Source organism: Daktulosphaira vitifoliae, unplaced genomic scaffold, assembly GCF_025091365.1.
Source record: "Daktulosphaira vitifoliae isolate Bord-2020 unplaced genomic scaffold, ASM2509136v1 Scaffold_3, whole genome shotgun sequence".
NCBI classification, from domain to species: Eukaryota; Metazoa; Arthropoda; class Insecta; order Hemiptera; family Phylloxeridae; genus Daktulosphaira; species Daktulosphaira vitifoliae.
In genome coordinates, this window is record NW_026099574.1 from 19,796,325 (window position 1) to 19,813,121 (window position 16,797).

The window sequence follows — 16,797 nt, forward strand, 5'->3', positions numbered from 1 at the left end:
GCTTTATATGTATAAATTGAACAATATTTATTTAATAAATATTTAATAAATATTTATCAATATTTATTGATCAATAATTATGTATATAAAGGGTGATTATTTTATCATAACCCACTCAATTACTTACAGAATAATAATAAATTAAACATTTTTTTAATTTTTATTATCTTTAGTTACACATTAATCTTGAATTTTTAACTAAGTAATACTTTTTAAGTTCATCCCTTATGCCTTGTAAGGGGGTCAACTTTGTTTTTTTAAATGGGAGCAAATATTTTGAATTTAATAAAATGTTTGAGTTTTTAATTTAATAGTAAATGGCATTTGAATTTTTAGTATAACTTTATTTGTTTATTAGATATAAACACTTACAGTTTCAATTTTTTGAGTTAATATACAGGTATAATACACTAGGGATTACAAATATAGGTAGCTAATTGGTTTTTTATGACATTGATGTGACAGTCACGGATTGTTTATTATCAATTATAAATATCAATAGATATACACTTTTTGTATTGTCAGTTAGTGTATTTATAAACTCACAACAATGTACCTTACTATCATTGATAATAACAATGCTGTGTACCTGCTAATATCGATGTCATAAAAAATCAATTAACTACCTGCATTTGTTATCTTTTGTGTATTATACATGTATATTAACTCAAAAAATTGAAACTGTAAGTGTTTATATCTAATAAACAAATAAAGTTATACTAAAAATTCAAATGTCATTTACTACTAAATTAAAAACTCAAACATTTTATTAAATTAAAATATGCGTTACCATTTAAAAAAACAAAGTTAACCCCCTTACAAGGCATAAGAGATGAACTTAAAAAGTATTACATAGTTAAAAATTCAAGATTTATGTGTAACTAAAGATAATAAAAATTAAAAAAATGTTTAATTTATTATTATTCTGTAAGTAATTGAGTGGGTTATGATAAAAAAATCACTCTGAAAGAAGGGGAGGTAGAAGTATCAATGCGGTGAGCAGTTTTGTTACCTATTATACCGGCGTAAAAATAAAATAAATGTATTTTGTGATGAAATTAAGGAACTAAGTGATCTAATAATCAGAATGTAGGAAGAAAGATGAATGCAAAATGGATTAGATGTAATGGTAAGTAGGCAAGAAAGTGAATCAGAAAAACGAGCAAATTTATTATTTGAAGTAAATGATATAAAAATGAGAGAATTAACAAATGAAAGGCATTTAGTGGTAAAATAAGAATAAAATAGGTGGAGTACAACTGAGTACAAAATATTAAGTTCAGGAATAAAGATAGAACAACCAACCGAGTTAGTTGATACAGAACCATCTGTAAATATCAAACATTTAGTCGGAAAATTTAATGAGATATAGTCTTTTAAGAGATTATTAACGGAAGTTGCAGGAAGAGAACAGAGGATTGAAAATGAGAAGCCGAGGAATCACGTTGAAGTATACACTATGGGAGCTAGTGCAAGGGTCAAGTCAAATAGAAGTTATCTGGATGCCATTTGTATATGTAACAGACCATGGGAGTCATGAAAAAGCATATTGAGGCCAAAATTTGCAGCGATTTAAGCAAGTAGCACCAACAATTACTTAATTCAGAATATGAGGAGTAGATATGACAGTTAAGGGTAGACAGAGATTTTAGGAAAATTTATTAGCAAACATGCGACAGCGGATTTCGAGGGGAGAGAGGATCACTCAATAAAAAACTGTAGCTCGAGGTAGACTTTAGAACACCAAGAATGTTGCGCAAGTATGCGGATAAAAAGAAATTAAGTTATTTCTTATGGATATAGGAGACTAAAGAAAAAAAAAAGGAGCCGTATTCAATTTGAGCGCGGATAACGGATTTAAAAATGATAAGTAATGAGGAGGAATGAGAGATCCAGAATATTCCGGTAATACAACTTAAGAAATTTGCCCAGCGAGCAGCAGTCAAAAGATTGAAACAAAAATGAAGAAACCACCTTAGCATAAGATCCAGTTTGAGGCCAAGATAAATGGCGTAATCAGAGAGGGATGGTTATCCCATCTAGAGTAATTATGGGGGATACGGAAAGTAAGCATTTTCTAGTGGAATTTATTAACTGGCTTTTCATTGGGGCTGTCTCAAAGTAATGCATTTGAAAAGATTTAGAGAGAAGGGTACAATATTATCCCTAAGAATAGGAAAAAAAAACCTTAATGTTAAAAATATAGAAAAATATTCTAAATTTTCTAAGTTTTAAAATTGCTACAAAAATAGTATTAATCCAAATAAGTTCAATAGCGTATACTAGAGACAATAAGCTTTCTTTTGAAATGCTGTTCATAAAAATCCAATGAAGAATCTTAGTACAAGAATGGATTGAAAGAAAACACCTACACATGTAAACATTTTTTTCAACTCTATATTTGAAAAAGTTTTATCAAAGCATTTTTTTTACTTAACAGTGAAGTGATTTTACGAATAATTTTAGTATTTATCAATATGTATTGTAGAAAGAAAGAAACTTAACTAGATATGTAGCTAGCGGTGTTCGTAAAAAACGACCATAAACAAAATAATATAATGATTTATGTAGTATGTTTTATTTAAAGAGGTAGAATGTCAAAGGGTAGAATATTAATAAGCCATCCTAATATATAATTTATACCATATCATATTTTGGTTTTTGCAGGATTGAATGAATCGTACTACTCAGCTTTTTTTTCAAATCATATAAATTATTATCCAGATGTTAATTAGATATATAATGTATTCTGTGAACATATTTAAGTTTATAATGTGTACGAGTTTATGTATTGATATACCTCTTACTAATAATCTGGCTTAACGTACAAGTGACTAAATTGTAAATACTTAAATATATAAATTATTTTGCTAGTTTGCCACTACTCAAAGAAAATCTGAACAAGTAACAAAAATAAACACAATAATTAGCTTTTTAAAATAAAATTACATTTATAATTTTATTTTATAAAGTACAAAATACTTTGTAAGTACATAATATAATGTATGAATGATTAAATACAGGTATTCAAAAAGTAAAGAAATAGGTCAATTGATACAACCAATCAGAACAATAAAACACTTTTCCTATCTCACTGTACACCTTATATAATTTGTCAAGAGCCTTGAAGTTAATTAACGATAAAATATACATAATACAAGTGATATTACGACATTTACATAACATTAATTAATATACCGTGTGAAAATAAAATTATTAAATCAATTATTGATATCCGAAAAATAAAACTTTGTAAAACAAAATAGCAGATGTTATTGTATGGTATGATACAATATGATATATTGTATAAAGACAACTTAGAACATAATTATCATGTCATATAATTTAATCTGTATAGTCAAGACGCGACAAGTATAGATGATATCTAATAGTGATTAAAATCACTATCATGAAAAACGATTGAATTCAAATCAGTGGTGTTTAATTTTTAGAAAAAGTTGCTAGATTATTTTCTTAATTATATCCTGTTAAAAAGTTTTATAAAAATAAATAAATAATTATTTTTGAATATTTTTTGTATTGTAATTTTCATGAAGAAATTATAGAGTAGTTGTATATTTTGTTATTTCATGGAAAACGAGTATGAAAAATGTAAATATGGATTTATTAAAAAATAAGAAATTAAAATAAATTAAACTTTCATTGAATATTTTGATCTTTATTAGTTAATTATTATTTTAGTCAAGAAATTAAAATTCATTATAAGACATTGGTAGCTAGAACATTTTTTGTAATGGACAGTGTCCTTTTTTTTTAGTATTCATATTGTATTGACATTAAATGCTCCAAAAATACTCCATAAACATATCTATAATTAGCACATATTTTTTAATACAAGTTTCCCATTGTGTGTGATTTAGTATTATGACTATATTAACAAATGTTAAAATTAGTAAATTTAGGTACGGCACTATTTTTTTTTAAGGGGAAGAGGGATTTAATGGAGATTTTTACTCTCCCCCTCTTATATAACTATACCATTTGCCCTAAAATATACTCATAGTTGAAAAAACAATTTGAAGCAAAAAATTAAAACTAAAAAAAAAAAATGATTTCTTACACTAGCTCAATATGTTTTGTTTAACTTTGGGAGTTGTTTAAATATAGATCTATTTTACTTATAGTTTGTATTAAATGTTTCAATTTTATATATGTTTGAAAATCTGAGTATTTTCAGAAAATTTTCAAAAATTAAATTGAAAAGATTTACTTTTTATGCATATGGAACAAATTTGAATCCTCTCGATAGACGGTTCAAGGGTCAGATTTTCAAAAAAATATACCTAAAAAAAAAGAAAATATCTAAATTATTCATAAAAAATAAATGCCTTTTGATTTATTTATTTTTAAAAAAAGTTATAATAGTATTAATTAAAATAAGTTTTTATAAAGTCAAAATTTATTGTTTATAAAAATATTAGTTTTTTGAGGGACTTTCCCCATATACAGGAAACAAGGTAAAAATTTACTATTTTTGAGGATAAAGTCTTTAACTAGATAAGATTTATGATCTTTTGATGTATTGTTAAAAAATGTGGATCCAGTGAGACCTGAAAAATGTAGGAACAGTCACAAAAAAAGAACTTATAAACACATGGTAAAATAAATACTTTTTCAGAGATACATTGAAGCTAAAAACTAATAATTCAGCCAATGTTTACTAAAAAATAAAGTCTTTAATTTAAATATTAAGATTAATTTTGTACCTCTCTATATAAAATATATTCTAATTTCTATAAGTATTACTTTGATTAAATTTTAAGCATCACTCAAAATCTATTACAACAAATATATTAATATACAGTAGTATACCTTTTTACAGTATATACTTTTCAAGAATACACTTTAAAAAATTGAAAATTTATAAATATAATATTAATTTTTAATTTTAATTAATTTGTATAGTTAATTTATAAGCATTAATAAAATAATCATGCTAACCTAATCAAAATATGTAATATTAAGTAAATTAGTAAAACAATTTCTATATAAAAAAAAGTTGAACCAACCTTCTTTTATCTGGTATCAAAGAAATATTTTTTACATGTTTATTTATACCCAATCAAAGTTGAATTAAATACTACATTTGTATTTCATTAAATAACTTTTCTTTTTTGCCAAAAATATAAAGTAACAATTTAATTATATCAATCAGATAATACAAAAAATATATAATTGTCAATGATATATTATAGAATTTATGATTGAAATAAAGTTTAATAACTATTAGAAACACTGATACCGAGGAAAAAATATATGGATCATTAATAACAAATATATTTAATTATACATCAAAATCAACAACTATTTAAAAATATGAAAAAAATTTAATTGTATACTTTTTCTAAATTGTATTATTTTAAATTTTATTAAAAAAAATAATTTATAGGTAGTTTATAATCATAAGATAAAATTAATGAGACACAATTCAATATGAGTGTGAATAATTATTTACTAAACCTATTAACTTTTCTTATTTTGATTGCCTGGAAAAAATTATAATAATATAATAAATAATATGATAATATAATTATATTATAAAAGTTTTATTATTATCAAAGTTAATTTTTAAACTCACTTTTTTCTAAAGTTTTAACAGGATAGTTTAGTAAATCTTCATCGCTATCTGAACTATCTGAATAAGCAATACCCGGTAAAAGGCTAGACTTCACATTACCTTCAATTAAATAATATTATATTAAATTAAAAAAATTACAGAAGTTCTAGAAGAAATTTAAATAGGTAACTGAACCTGAAGATTTTTCATTATGTTTGACATTTAATTTTATAGATTCATGATTAATCATTTGCTTTTTTGAACCACTTGTACTTTCTTCAGATGACCTTTTTTTTATAATAGCACCAGCCAATAGTTTACTTTGTGTTTTTTTAACTCTTTAATAATAATAACAAAAAAATTATAATTAAAAATACAGACATAAATATATAAATATAGCCTATCGGCAAATACACATTTTAAAGAAGCAAAATAAATTTGATAATAATTCTTCACTTATTAATAACAAATTATTTTTCACAAGATTCTCTTAAGAATTTGCATATATATATATATATATATATAATGAAACTTTTTTACCTTAAAATATAGTTTTTTATACTTGTTGATGCATAAGTTAGAAAATGTATAAAATTAATTCTTGTGATAGATAAAATATGTTTAACTAATCAATAAAATTTGCTTTAATACGTACATGCTACTAGATATTGTTGATGGTTTTGAAACAGTTGTTTTCAAAGGTAAAATAGAAGATTCACATTGAAGATCCAATACTTTAGAACGAAATTCTTCAATTTGTTTTGCTTCTTCTATTAATTGGCGGCGTTCTTCAGCCATTTTTGTACGATCGACTAGTTCAAGGAAATCAACCTCATCATCATCTAAACCTCTTATCATATTCTCTTAAAAAATAAAATTTTAATATTGTAATGTATATACAGAATAATAAAAATCTGGTTAACTCATTTTCTCAGAAACTATTAAAAATTTTAAATTTTTGCAAAGAGAAAAAATATCAAGTTCAAAAAACTAAAATAATATGTATTTAACTTTTTTTCATCCCTTCAGGAATACAAATCCTTATTTATAAATTTCTGAATTGTAAAAATTTACAAACAACTTTATTGTTACAATTTTATTCATCCTATCAACCATTTGAGTTTTACAGATTGTTTGAAGATTTAGACGTCAAATAATATTTCATTATTTATTTGGTTTTATAATACCAGTATTATTGCTGCCACCTTGGTGGCAATAATATGTTATGATCCCAATAAATTATTATGGTAGTTATCAAGAAATATTTCCCACAGTGTTTATCTAAATGAGAGATAACAATAATATATTGTCACTATCAAAATAGGTAATTGCTGCCACCAGCAATATAAAATCAAATCAATAATGAATTTTTAACTGACATCGAGATCTTTAAACAATTTGTAAAACTCAAATGGTTTATCAGGTGAAAAAATTGTAACAAAGTAGTTTATAAATTTTTTTTTATTATATCATAAAGTTAAAGTTAGAGGCTACCATTTAAGAAATTTATAAATAAGGATTTGTATTCCTGAAGAGATGAAAAAAAAGTTAAATACATATTATTGTAGTTTTTTGAACTTGAAATTTTTTCTTTTTGCAAAAAATTTAAATTTTCAATAGTTTCTGAGAAAATGAGTGTCTTATCAGATTTGTATTACTCTGTATAATTATTTTTTCCATTTTTTTGTTTCAGTTTTTTTTTTTCAAAAATTACTTACTGAGTTTATGTGTTTCTTCATATTCATACTCTTTTTTTCTTCGTTGTTCTTCTAGTCTATCAAATAATGATCGATGGTCATACTGCTCTTCAGGCGCCTCTATAAATATCATGACGATTATATATAATTTGTAATTAAATGTGGCAAAATTATTTAATACTTCGTTACCTAAAGGCTGCTCAGCAGTTCTAACTTTTTCCCATTCCTCCTGTCGAACTCGTCTTCGTTCAGCTAACTCTGTTTCAGAAACAAACCCCGAACTCATGATATATATATTATAATTTAGACAATTAAAACAATTATTTCACTCAAATAATATCCTTTTCCACGTTACTCTACTGGTATTATTAAATAAAATCTTTGATATAGTAAGTTGTTTTTAATGTAGTGTTAACAATTGTTATTGAAGGCCACAATAAGAAAATAAGCAATGATTTAAAATTTGAGTTGTAATTTGTGATAAGAGTATATATCACAAAATAGTGATAAGCGAGAATATTTTTAAAAACAGATATTTAATAAGAAGTGGAATAGAAAATGAAATAAAATACTTTCATTACGTAATCTTGATATTGCTATAACTGTTAAATGTTAAATGTTTAAGATATAAATTTATTTGTAAATTTCATATCTTAATAATTTTTATTACTAGAATCATTAAAAAAATAATAATGTATTAAAATAATATTATTCTAAAATTTTATAGTATGTTACATTAGGGTGGTTTTAGTGAATAGGGATCATTTTAAAAACTTAACTTTTCTAAAATTATACAATCAAAATTAATTCCAATACTTATAAAAATGAGGTACGCAATGTTTCAAGTAAATCAGAAAAGATTAACCCGTGCCACATAAGGCCTAAAGTTTGAAAACTCAAAAATGTTGGATAACTGTACATTTTTCATTGTTTTTTTAGTTCAACGCGTGAAATAATGGATTCACAACAAAATTGTAAGAACAAAAGTTGTTTAAATAATATTTTATACAAATTATATTCTGAACAATCTTTTGATTTACTTATTATTTATGTATGAAAAGTCAATATATATATAATTTTGTTGTTAAAAACTCACAAAATAAAGTGTAGTCAGTATTAATTTTATAAGAAAAAAAATTTTAAAAATTTACAAAAACACATCAAACATAAAAACTAAAAATTAATCATTCGACTAGTTATCTAATAGAGTACTCTTTTTGAAATCTGGATATTTACTGCGGTAATCATTTACTACTTGAAGCAAATATTGTTTTTGTTTTTCATCGTTTGTTATTGTCGTATTAAACTCCTCCATTAGTTTAACACCCTTATCTGTTTTATCATTTACTACATTAATGCTATTAATAAGGTCTATTAATATCTTGAAATTTTCATCAGTGCTCCATAATGATGGGTCAATGGTTAGAAAACTGGTATCTATATTAAAACGTTTGAAAAATTGCATTGATTTTCCACAAATCAAATCTTCAAAATTTTTATTTAATATTCCAGTAGCTTCTTTTGTATTCAATAAATATTTTTTTGGTACATCATCATCTGTATAAATTTTTAGAGCAGCTATAATTTTGCTCTTTGTATCAAATGGAACATTAGTATCAAAAAGTGATAATACCGTATTCTCTGGCGATAGATACTATAAATGACCACACATTTTTTTAATTGTAACTTCTGATATATTTTTATCTATTGACTGATAATTTACCAAATGTTTTAAAAAATTTAAATCTTGGTATGGTACATTAGAAGCAAGTGGTGCACTAAACCAAGCTCTTACGTATAATCTAATAACAAATATACAAATGCTAGCTATTGACATTTCTTCTTTTTGGGTTAAATTAAATTGGTTTCGCAATATAAATATTTTTAAGCAATATAAAGCTTTTGCCATCCATCTAGAATGATGGATAGCTCCCGGAACTCTAAAGGAAACTCACCTTAGGGGAACTCCACCAAGAAAAATAATTGTTAGTTCTAAAAACTCTCTGTAATCTTCTCTGGGTTGTTTGATAAGCAAATAGTTATTTGCGAAGATAGTAAATACATCATTTAATATTTTTTTACAATGTCGTTCATTATACCTGGCTCAAATTTGTTAGTATCTAAATTCCTCCAATAGTGTTGAAACCGTTTAAATATTGGTACATCAGGACCAGATGTTAGATATAATTTAACTTCAAAAACACATTTTAATATTAGCTCGTAGATGTGGAATCGACATGGTAAGTACAAAATATTAAGTTCTAAGTAATTTTCTAATAACATGCAAGTACCTTTCAATTTACCCATATTTGAAGCCGGAGTATCACAGCAAAAAGCCTGTACATTTTCTGTAATACACTAATCAATAAGTAAATGAAAAACAGCATCAGGCTGATCAACCCCTGTTCCCGTATCAATTGCTGGAACTCCTAGTAATTGACTCTCACCATTACATAAAGTAATAATGGGAAGTTGATCAACACTTTTTTGTCCTGTTAATGAAGGTAAAAGTTTACCATTCCAATGAATGACAACGGAATCTTTAATAGTTACCAAATAATTATTACGGATTTTTTCAGCGCGTTCTTTACGGAAACGTATACGTGAGTTTCGATTTGAAAATCTATTTATCATTAATTTTTCAACGTCCTCACCTAATGCCTCTGCTGTTGAAATTAATGTATGAACTGCATCTCTATCACTAATTTTGCATTTATCGAGTGCAGCTGCAGTTTTGGCGTAATAACATCAATACTTCCTCTAGTTAGTTGTTTAACGTACATTTTAGACGGTCCAGGCTTGTTAAAATCATCTTTAGCAACGTCAGACTCTGATGATGAGCACATTTCTGCTTGCGCATCTGAAATACGAGGTGTGACAATAAAATAACTAGACTTTCTAAATATAACCTAAACTATTAACGTTATCTATAAAACTATTATTGAAATATGATTAGGAAACACTTATCTAAAAGTACTATAAACACTGATGAAATCGGTTAATTTTCTTATACGTTAGTAACATTATTATTAGTGCGAATTCGACTATACTATCGAAAAATGTTAGTTATAAAAATCGAACAACGTGTTAACATTAAATTTCTTGTTAAATTAAAAAAAAACTGCCGCGGAATCATTTCGTATGTTATGTGAAGTTTATGGTGAAGAATGTTTATAAAGAGCACGCGTTTTTGAATGGCACAAACGGTTTTGCAATGGAAAAGAGGACGTGGAAGACGATGATCGTTCTGGACGTCCTACCACATGTTCAACAAACGAAAACGTTGAAAAAATCGACAAAATTATTCGACATGATCATCGATTAAGTGTTGAAGCTGTAGCAGAGATGGTAAATATTAATAGAGAAAGTTTTCGTAAAATTTTAGTTGAAAATTTAAATATGAAAAAAGTGTATGCTAAAATGGTCCTTAAAAATTTGACGATTGATCAAAAATTCAATCGAAAAGAAATTTGTTCTGACACCTTAAAAATCATCAAAGATGATCCATCTTTTATAAATAATATCATTACGTGTGATGAAACGTGGATTTTTACATATATTCCTAAAACTAAAAGGCAATCCCTGCATTGGAAGACACCAACTTCCCCAAGAATGAAGAAAGCACGAATGAGCAGTCGAAATTCAAAGCAATGTTCATTGTTTTCTTTGACATTAAGGGAATAATTTTTGTTGAATGGGTTCCTAGTGGGCAAACTGTCAACCAATATTATTATAAAGAGGTATTAATTAAATTAAAAGAACGTGTTAGAAAAAAGCGACCAGATCTGTGGAAGAATGGCTGGGTTCTTCACTAAGACAATACTACAGTTCACAGAGCATTTTCAATTCAAAGTTTTTTAACTGAAAAAAATATTTCTATACTTCAACACCTCCCGTACTCGCCAGACCTTGCTCCTTGTGACTTTTTCTTATTCCCAAAAATTAAAAGTTTATTAAAAGGGGTTCCTTTTTAAACGGTTGATGACGTAAAAATGAAAACGGCAGAACTTCTAAAAGGACTAACTGAAAGCGATTGACAACATTGTGTTGATGCTGAGGAAAAATACTTTGAAAGTGACAATCATTAAATTGTAAAATGTTTAAAATAAGTAACTTTTATTAAAAAAGTCTCGTTATTTTATTGTCACACCTCATACATACTTAATTATTAAATAATAATTCTAAAACAACATTAGACTTACTCAATGACTGTATCTCGTCATAACTTCTTTTACGTCTTTTTTCGGACATCTTTAACCTTTGATTGGCTCTTTTTTATTTTTGTGTAATATTGAAATCAATTCCTAACATAATACCAGGACGTCTTTTTTGTCTTTGCATTAATAAATAATCTCTATCTTCTTGTAATGACATTAAATTAAGGGCATCAACTTGAACAATGTCAAACAAATCATTTAGTTTTGAACTAAATTCTTCATTTTATTTGCTTGAGTGTCAGATTTTCTGTATTGCAGTTTTTGTAAATTTCTCCATTCTCGTAATATTTTTGAAGTTTTTTTATGCAATACTGTTATATGATAGGTATACGCGCTTTTTGTCAAAAAATACTTACCTCTTTTATTGTCAGTTTAGAGCTTTCGAGTATGCTCAGGTTAACATGACGAATATTAAAAAAAAAAAACTGATATTACTTGTCTTATTGACGGTAATTTACTACCAATAATTTGGTTTGACGGGAAACCAATCAAAAATATAAATGTATCTTTTCGTAAAGTTTTCCATGAAGCCATTTTAATATGTATTAAAAAAATGTTAAAATATCAAAATTATTGTAAACACTAAAATGTGTACAATCTAAAAATGATCATACGGGTGCAGTAGAACTAATGAAAACAATAACCTGAAAAATGTATAGTTAGGACAAATATTAGTAATGGGTTTTGATAAAGACTTTATCGTCTTTTTAGTCATTCTTGTAATAAATTGTGACTTGATGGTTTAATAAAAGTCTATTCAAGATTATACATTGCTGTTATGATAAATTACGAAAATTACCACGAGTTGAAAAACTACAACTAACATTCATTTTATTTTGTGAGTTTTTAACAACAAAATTATCTATATATTGACTTTTTATACATAAATAATAAGTAAATCAAAAGATTGTTCAGAATATAATTTGTATAAAATATTATTTAAACAACTTTTGTTCTTACAATTTTGTTGTGAATCCATTATTTCATGTGTTGAACTAAAAAAACAATGAAAAATGTATAGTTACAAAATTTTTGAGTTTTCAAACTTTAGGCCTTATGTGGCACGGGTTAATCTTTTCTGATTTACCTGAAACATTGCGTAACTCATTTTTATAAGTGTTGAAACTAATTGAGATTGTATAATTTTTAAATTTTACTACATTAATTTTAAGAACCACCCTAATGTTACATAATACTAAGTTTAAGTGATATTTTGTGTTTTTCAATACCATAATAGAAAAAAAATTTCAGGGTGATCAAAATGAATCCAATTTTTTGTTTTTATTACTATTATTAAAAAAGTATTAAAAAATATTTTGGATATAAAACATATATTCCTGCGTAAACTCTTAGCTATAACGCATAGAGGTTTGCAATCAAATGGCTTGTGTTAACAAATTAATATCTCCTGATTTAAGACAAAAAATCTTTAAGTTTTAAAGTTTGCTGATCACCCTGAAGTAATGCCTCACGGCAATTTCGGGGCGGCCCACAATAATGCCGGTCGTGGAAGAAAAAAAAAGATTACTGATTTCATATCTAATATCAATTTTTAAATATAAATTTAAGAATACAAGAGGGACAGTATTACTAAATTAAAGACCTTTTAGCACTCCCTTGGCTATATCACTGGTTTTGACTTCAAATTTTTGATTAAGTCTTAAGACATCTTTAAATCATTTTTAAACTTATTTTTAGTACAATTTTAAAATGCTGTTGTATTAAAATAAATTTTTTTTATATAATATATGCCAATGAATTTTCTATAAATACTGACAATTTAAACTGAAATCATTTAAAATTTTTTATTAAAATTAATTCAATTTTGTGTAGTTATTCGACTATGTAACATATCTTGAATCTCTTGTAGTGTCATTCCTTCTGTGTTAGGTAATAAATACTTAGAAAATAAAAATGCTAGTATACAAAAACCAGAAAAAATCCAAAATGTAAAATGTTGTCCAATGGTATCACATAATATCATGAACCTATTAGTCAGAATAAATCCTAATATCCAACAAAAGCTTGTTGTTAAAGCTGAAGCAATTGCTTTCAAGTTGGCTGGAAACATTTCACCCATTATAGCCCAAGGTAAAGGTCCTATACCTAATAATCATAAAAAATGTTTGCATTAAAATTTTCAAATTATTAAATTATTTAGCAATTGAATTTTACCAAAACAATAAGTTATTATGTAGAGCACTAGACAAGTGATTGGTAACCAACTCAGTGATATCATGTTATGTCCTAAGCTTTGTAGAAAAAAGTAAAATCCTAACGCACTCTTCAATAAAGTAAACATATTATAAAAATGATTAATTTACAACTTAGCTTATGATATAAAATTTATACCAAAGTGATCGTCATTCCTATTGTTGATATATACAATAATACTTTCATACCATATATTTTAGTAAATGGTGGAGTTATACTAGCTGCTAAAACCATAACAGATCCAACAATAATAGAACTTGTGCTAGATGAAATATTTGACCCTGTACTTTTGAATATTGATTCACTGTAGAACAATACCACATTAATACCACTCACTTGCTGAAAGCCTACCATGATACAGGATATCAATAAAGCTTTGATGTTTCCTCTACTTCCAAACAGTTCTTTTATCCCTGTTTTTTGTTTCACATTTTCACCTAATAATATCTAGAATACATAATATATATTCTATATAAGTATATTATTATATAACATTATAAATACATTATTTATAATTGTTTTATTATCCCGACCCCAAGTAGTTGGGATTAAGGCGAGGAGAAAGAAGAAAAAGAAGGAGAGTTTTATTAACATGTACAAAGTGATAGATTTATGTTATATTTTGACCATTCATTTTAAATTCGATGCGAAGCTTAGAAAGTATTAATTTCACTATGATGTGTTTTTTTATATTTTTTTATGTCTGTTGCCACTTTTTCTCAGTTCTCACCAAACCAAATTTTTTCAACGACACATCAAAAGATCACAAATCGTATCGAGTCGAAGACATTACGCTCGAAAATTGAAAAAAATTCCCTCGTTTCCCGTAAATGAGGAAAATTTCCAAAAAAATTACAATTTTAAAAATTAGTAATTTTCGACATTTTTTCAATTTTTTTTCTTACTGAAATAACTTTTTTAAAAATGAACAAATCAATATAATTTTTATATTGATACCTAAAGTGTTTACCTTTCATTTGATATATATTTGTGAACATTTGTCACTTTACCTGCCCATAGAAAGGGTTTCAAAATGACAACTTTTTCACAAAAAATAAACGTTTTCAACTTAACTTTTTAAAATGATCCATAAATACTAACACTTTTACATACACCTTAAATTAAAGCTTATGTAATATACTTTACTTTGAAAAATAAAAATTTGACCTCTGAATTTTCTTTATAGTGAAAATAGTCGCCTTATTAAAAAAAATGCTGTATTTATAATAAAATTCTAGGTTGGCATTTAATTTACTTTAAAATACCTTACAAGGGGAGTACACAGATTTTTATAAATATTATATAAATATAATTGACAAAGCATAGAAAGTTAAACTTATTTAAATTTTTTTGCTTTTTTTAAGTCAAGAAAAATAACTTTGAAATTTGAATTAGTTTAAATTGTCATTTTTTTCGGTCGACAAATGCAACGAACGGTTGCCGGAGGAATCAATAATATTTTATATATGATTTTTTTTTTAAATACATGTTTATCTTTATTATTACTGCTACCACCTTCAATTCATTAAGCTCTTTCTTAACAATATCATCTCTAGGATGACCACGTAGCCAACTTAATGATTCCAATGCTTTTTTTTCACTATTTGGTTGTTTTAATAGGAATTGTGGTGTTTCTGGCATCAATATGAAAGAACAAAGACAGAGTATCGACGGACCTATAGATACCAATACCAGTCCAGAATATGTGGTGTGTGGGCCGACTACGTATTCAACTAAAAAACCAGTACACAAGAAAAACTGCATCAAAGTCCCTAATGAACTCCTGTATCTTGGCTTAATACGTAAAAAAATTAATATTATAGAAAGTTTTTAAAGAATATGATAGTATATATCTAACCTCTGATATTTCTGCTATATAAAGTGGATTTACTGTATACACTAAACCCACAGATATCCCTGCCAAAACTCTGGCTAAATAGATGGGTAAAACTTTCGGAAACAATCCAATAATTAACCATGAAATAGTAAGTAAAGATATTGCAAATAATATTGTGCGTTTTCGACCAATTCTGTCAACTAAGAATCTGGCTATTAAAGGTCCAATGGCTGCACCTAGAGCAATCAATGATGCAATCCATGCACCTTCAGTATCAGTAATAGACAACCCATTAGCGCTCAAATCACCATTTTTTAACTTAAATATGGTAGGCGATGACCAAGTTATTGCACATCCAACAGCAAATGCACCAATATTTACTAATAAAACGAATTAATTAATTAAATATAGGTACAACTATACTTAATTAATAAAATCATCTTCAAAATAAATCTTAAAAGTAATTGAATTAATATATAGCGAAAATAGATAAAGCGGGAATCTACAAAAACATTTATAATAGGATATTATTATTAGGTATACAAATAGTTGCAAAAATATTTAAATGGACACTTATGTAAAAAAACTAAATTAATATAATTTGGTAGAATATGCGCACAATAGACACTCAAGTCTGAGTGCATAAACAGTTCTTGTCCACCTTTTTATCAACTAAAATTAATTTGATATTACTCGTTTTGTAAAATCCCACGAGTCGGATAACTGTTTTGGAAACTTAAAATGTTAAAGTATTAAAAATCATAAAGGCAAGGATATGCGCAACCATATTATAATAATCTGTGTAAGTTATTGATAATTTAATAAAATAATTAATTAATCTTTTTCAAAAAATTTAAAGTTTAATTTAATATTCATAGAGAAATTATTTTGTTATATATATTATTGAAGAATATATTATACCACAATAATCTACAGAAAAATATTCTCGTGACTATGAAGAGTCTCTTGAGAATATTACCTTGTTACAAAAATAACTTAGTTATAATCTGAAACGGATTTTGATTTTTTTTTTAAAAGACTATTTTGTTATAATTATATTGTTTAAGGTATTCGAAAATAATTTTATCTGTTTTTTAATAAATTTGTTAATTAATTAAAATGCTTTTGAAACAATTAAATTAGTCATAAATTAAGATTTTATTATCTTACCCGTGCAAGCTGCAAGATAAAGATTTAACGTACTATGGGATTCTTCCACGTCTGAGGTCATAGATATGTTGCAAATATTGATCT

The 16,797-nt window shown here is 26.0% G+C and overlaps 2 protein-coding genes across 4 annotated transcripts in view; both read right to left on the reverse strand.

Moving 5' to 3' along the window:
• LOC126901636 (PSME3-interacting protein) overlaps window positions 1-7,745 on the reverse strand; it is a 34,384-nt gene extending 26,639 nt beyond the window's left edge. The window contains exons 1-6 of one of the 3 annotated variants that reach the window (XR_007703073.1): window positions 7,465-7,745; window positions 7,297-7,395; window positions 6,234-6,441; window positions 5,774-5,916; window positions 5,600-5,698; window positions 4,232-4,304 (exon numbers count right to left, since the gene is read on the reverse strand). Coding sequence is in view for 2 of the 3 variants with exons in the window: in XM_050678263.1 (XP_050534220.1) it covers window positions 5,485-5,507; window positions 5,600-5,698; window positions 5,774-5,916; window positions 6,234-6,441; window positions 7,297-7,395; window positions 7,465-7,561 (669 nt within the window). In the remaining variant the exon portion in view is untranslated. Of the gene's footprint in view, window positions 1-3,561; window positions 4,305-5,257; window positions 5,508-5,599; window positions 5,699-5,773; window positions 5,917-6,233; window positions 6,442-7,296; window positions 7,396-7,464 lie in introns of those variants that run through there. The other 2 variants (XM_050678264.1, XM_050678263.1) reach the window with 2 other exon arrangements.
• Window positions 7,746-13,011: 5,266 nt separating this feature from the next.
• LOC126901621 (facilitated trehalose transporter Tret1-like) lies at window positions 13,012-16,794 on the reverse strand. The gene is made up of 6 exons (XM_050678238.1): window positions 16,714-16,794; window positions 15,565-15,923; window positions 15,222-15,500; window positions 13,845-14,153; window positions 13,668-13,776; window positions 13,012-13,598 (listed from the first exon to the last, which is right to left on the reverse strand). The coding sequence occupies exons 1-6, from the start codon at window positions 16,772-16,774 to the stop codon at window positions 13,312-13,314; spliced, it is 1,404 nt and encodes a 467-aa protein (XP_050534195.1). The 5' UTR covers window positions 16,775-16,794; the 3' UTR covers window positions 13,012-13,311.
• Between the last annotated feature and the right edge of the window lie 3 nt (window positions 16,795-16,797).

Excerpts from the sequence above, each read along its gene's own strand:
- LOC126901621 (XM_050678238.1), bottom strand. The coding sequence starts at position 16,774 with ATGACCTCAGACGTGGAAGAATCCCATAGTACGTTAAATCTTTATCTT. Across the intron at positions 15,924-16,713 it reads TTATCTTGCAGCTTGCACGG|TAAATATTGGTGCATTTGCT; the intron begins GTAAGATAATAA and ends TCGTTTTATTAG. Across the intron at positions 13,777-13,844 it reads TAGGAATGACGATCACTTTG|AGTGCGTTAGGATTTTACTT; the intron begins GTATAAATTTTA and ends ACTTTATTGAAG.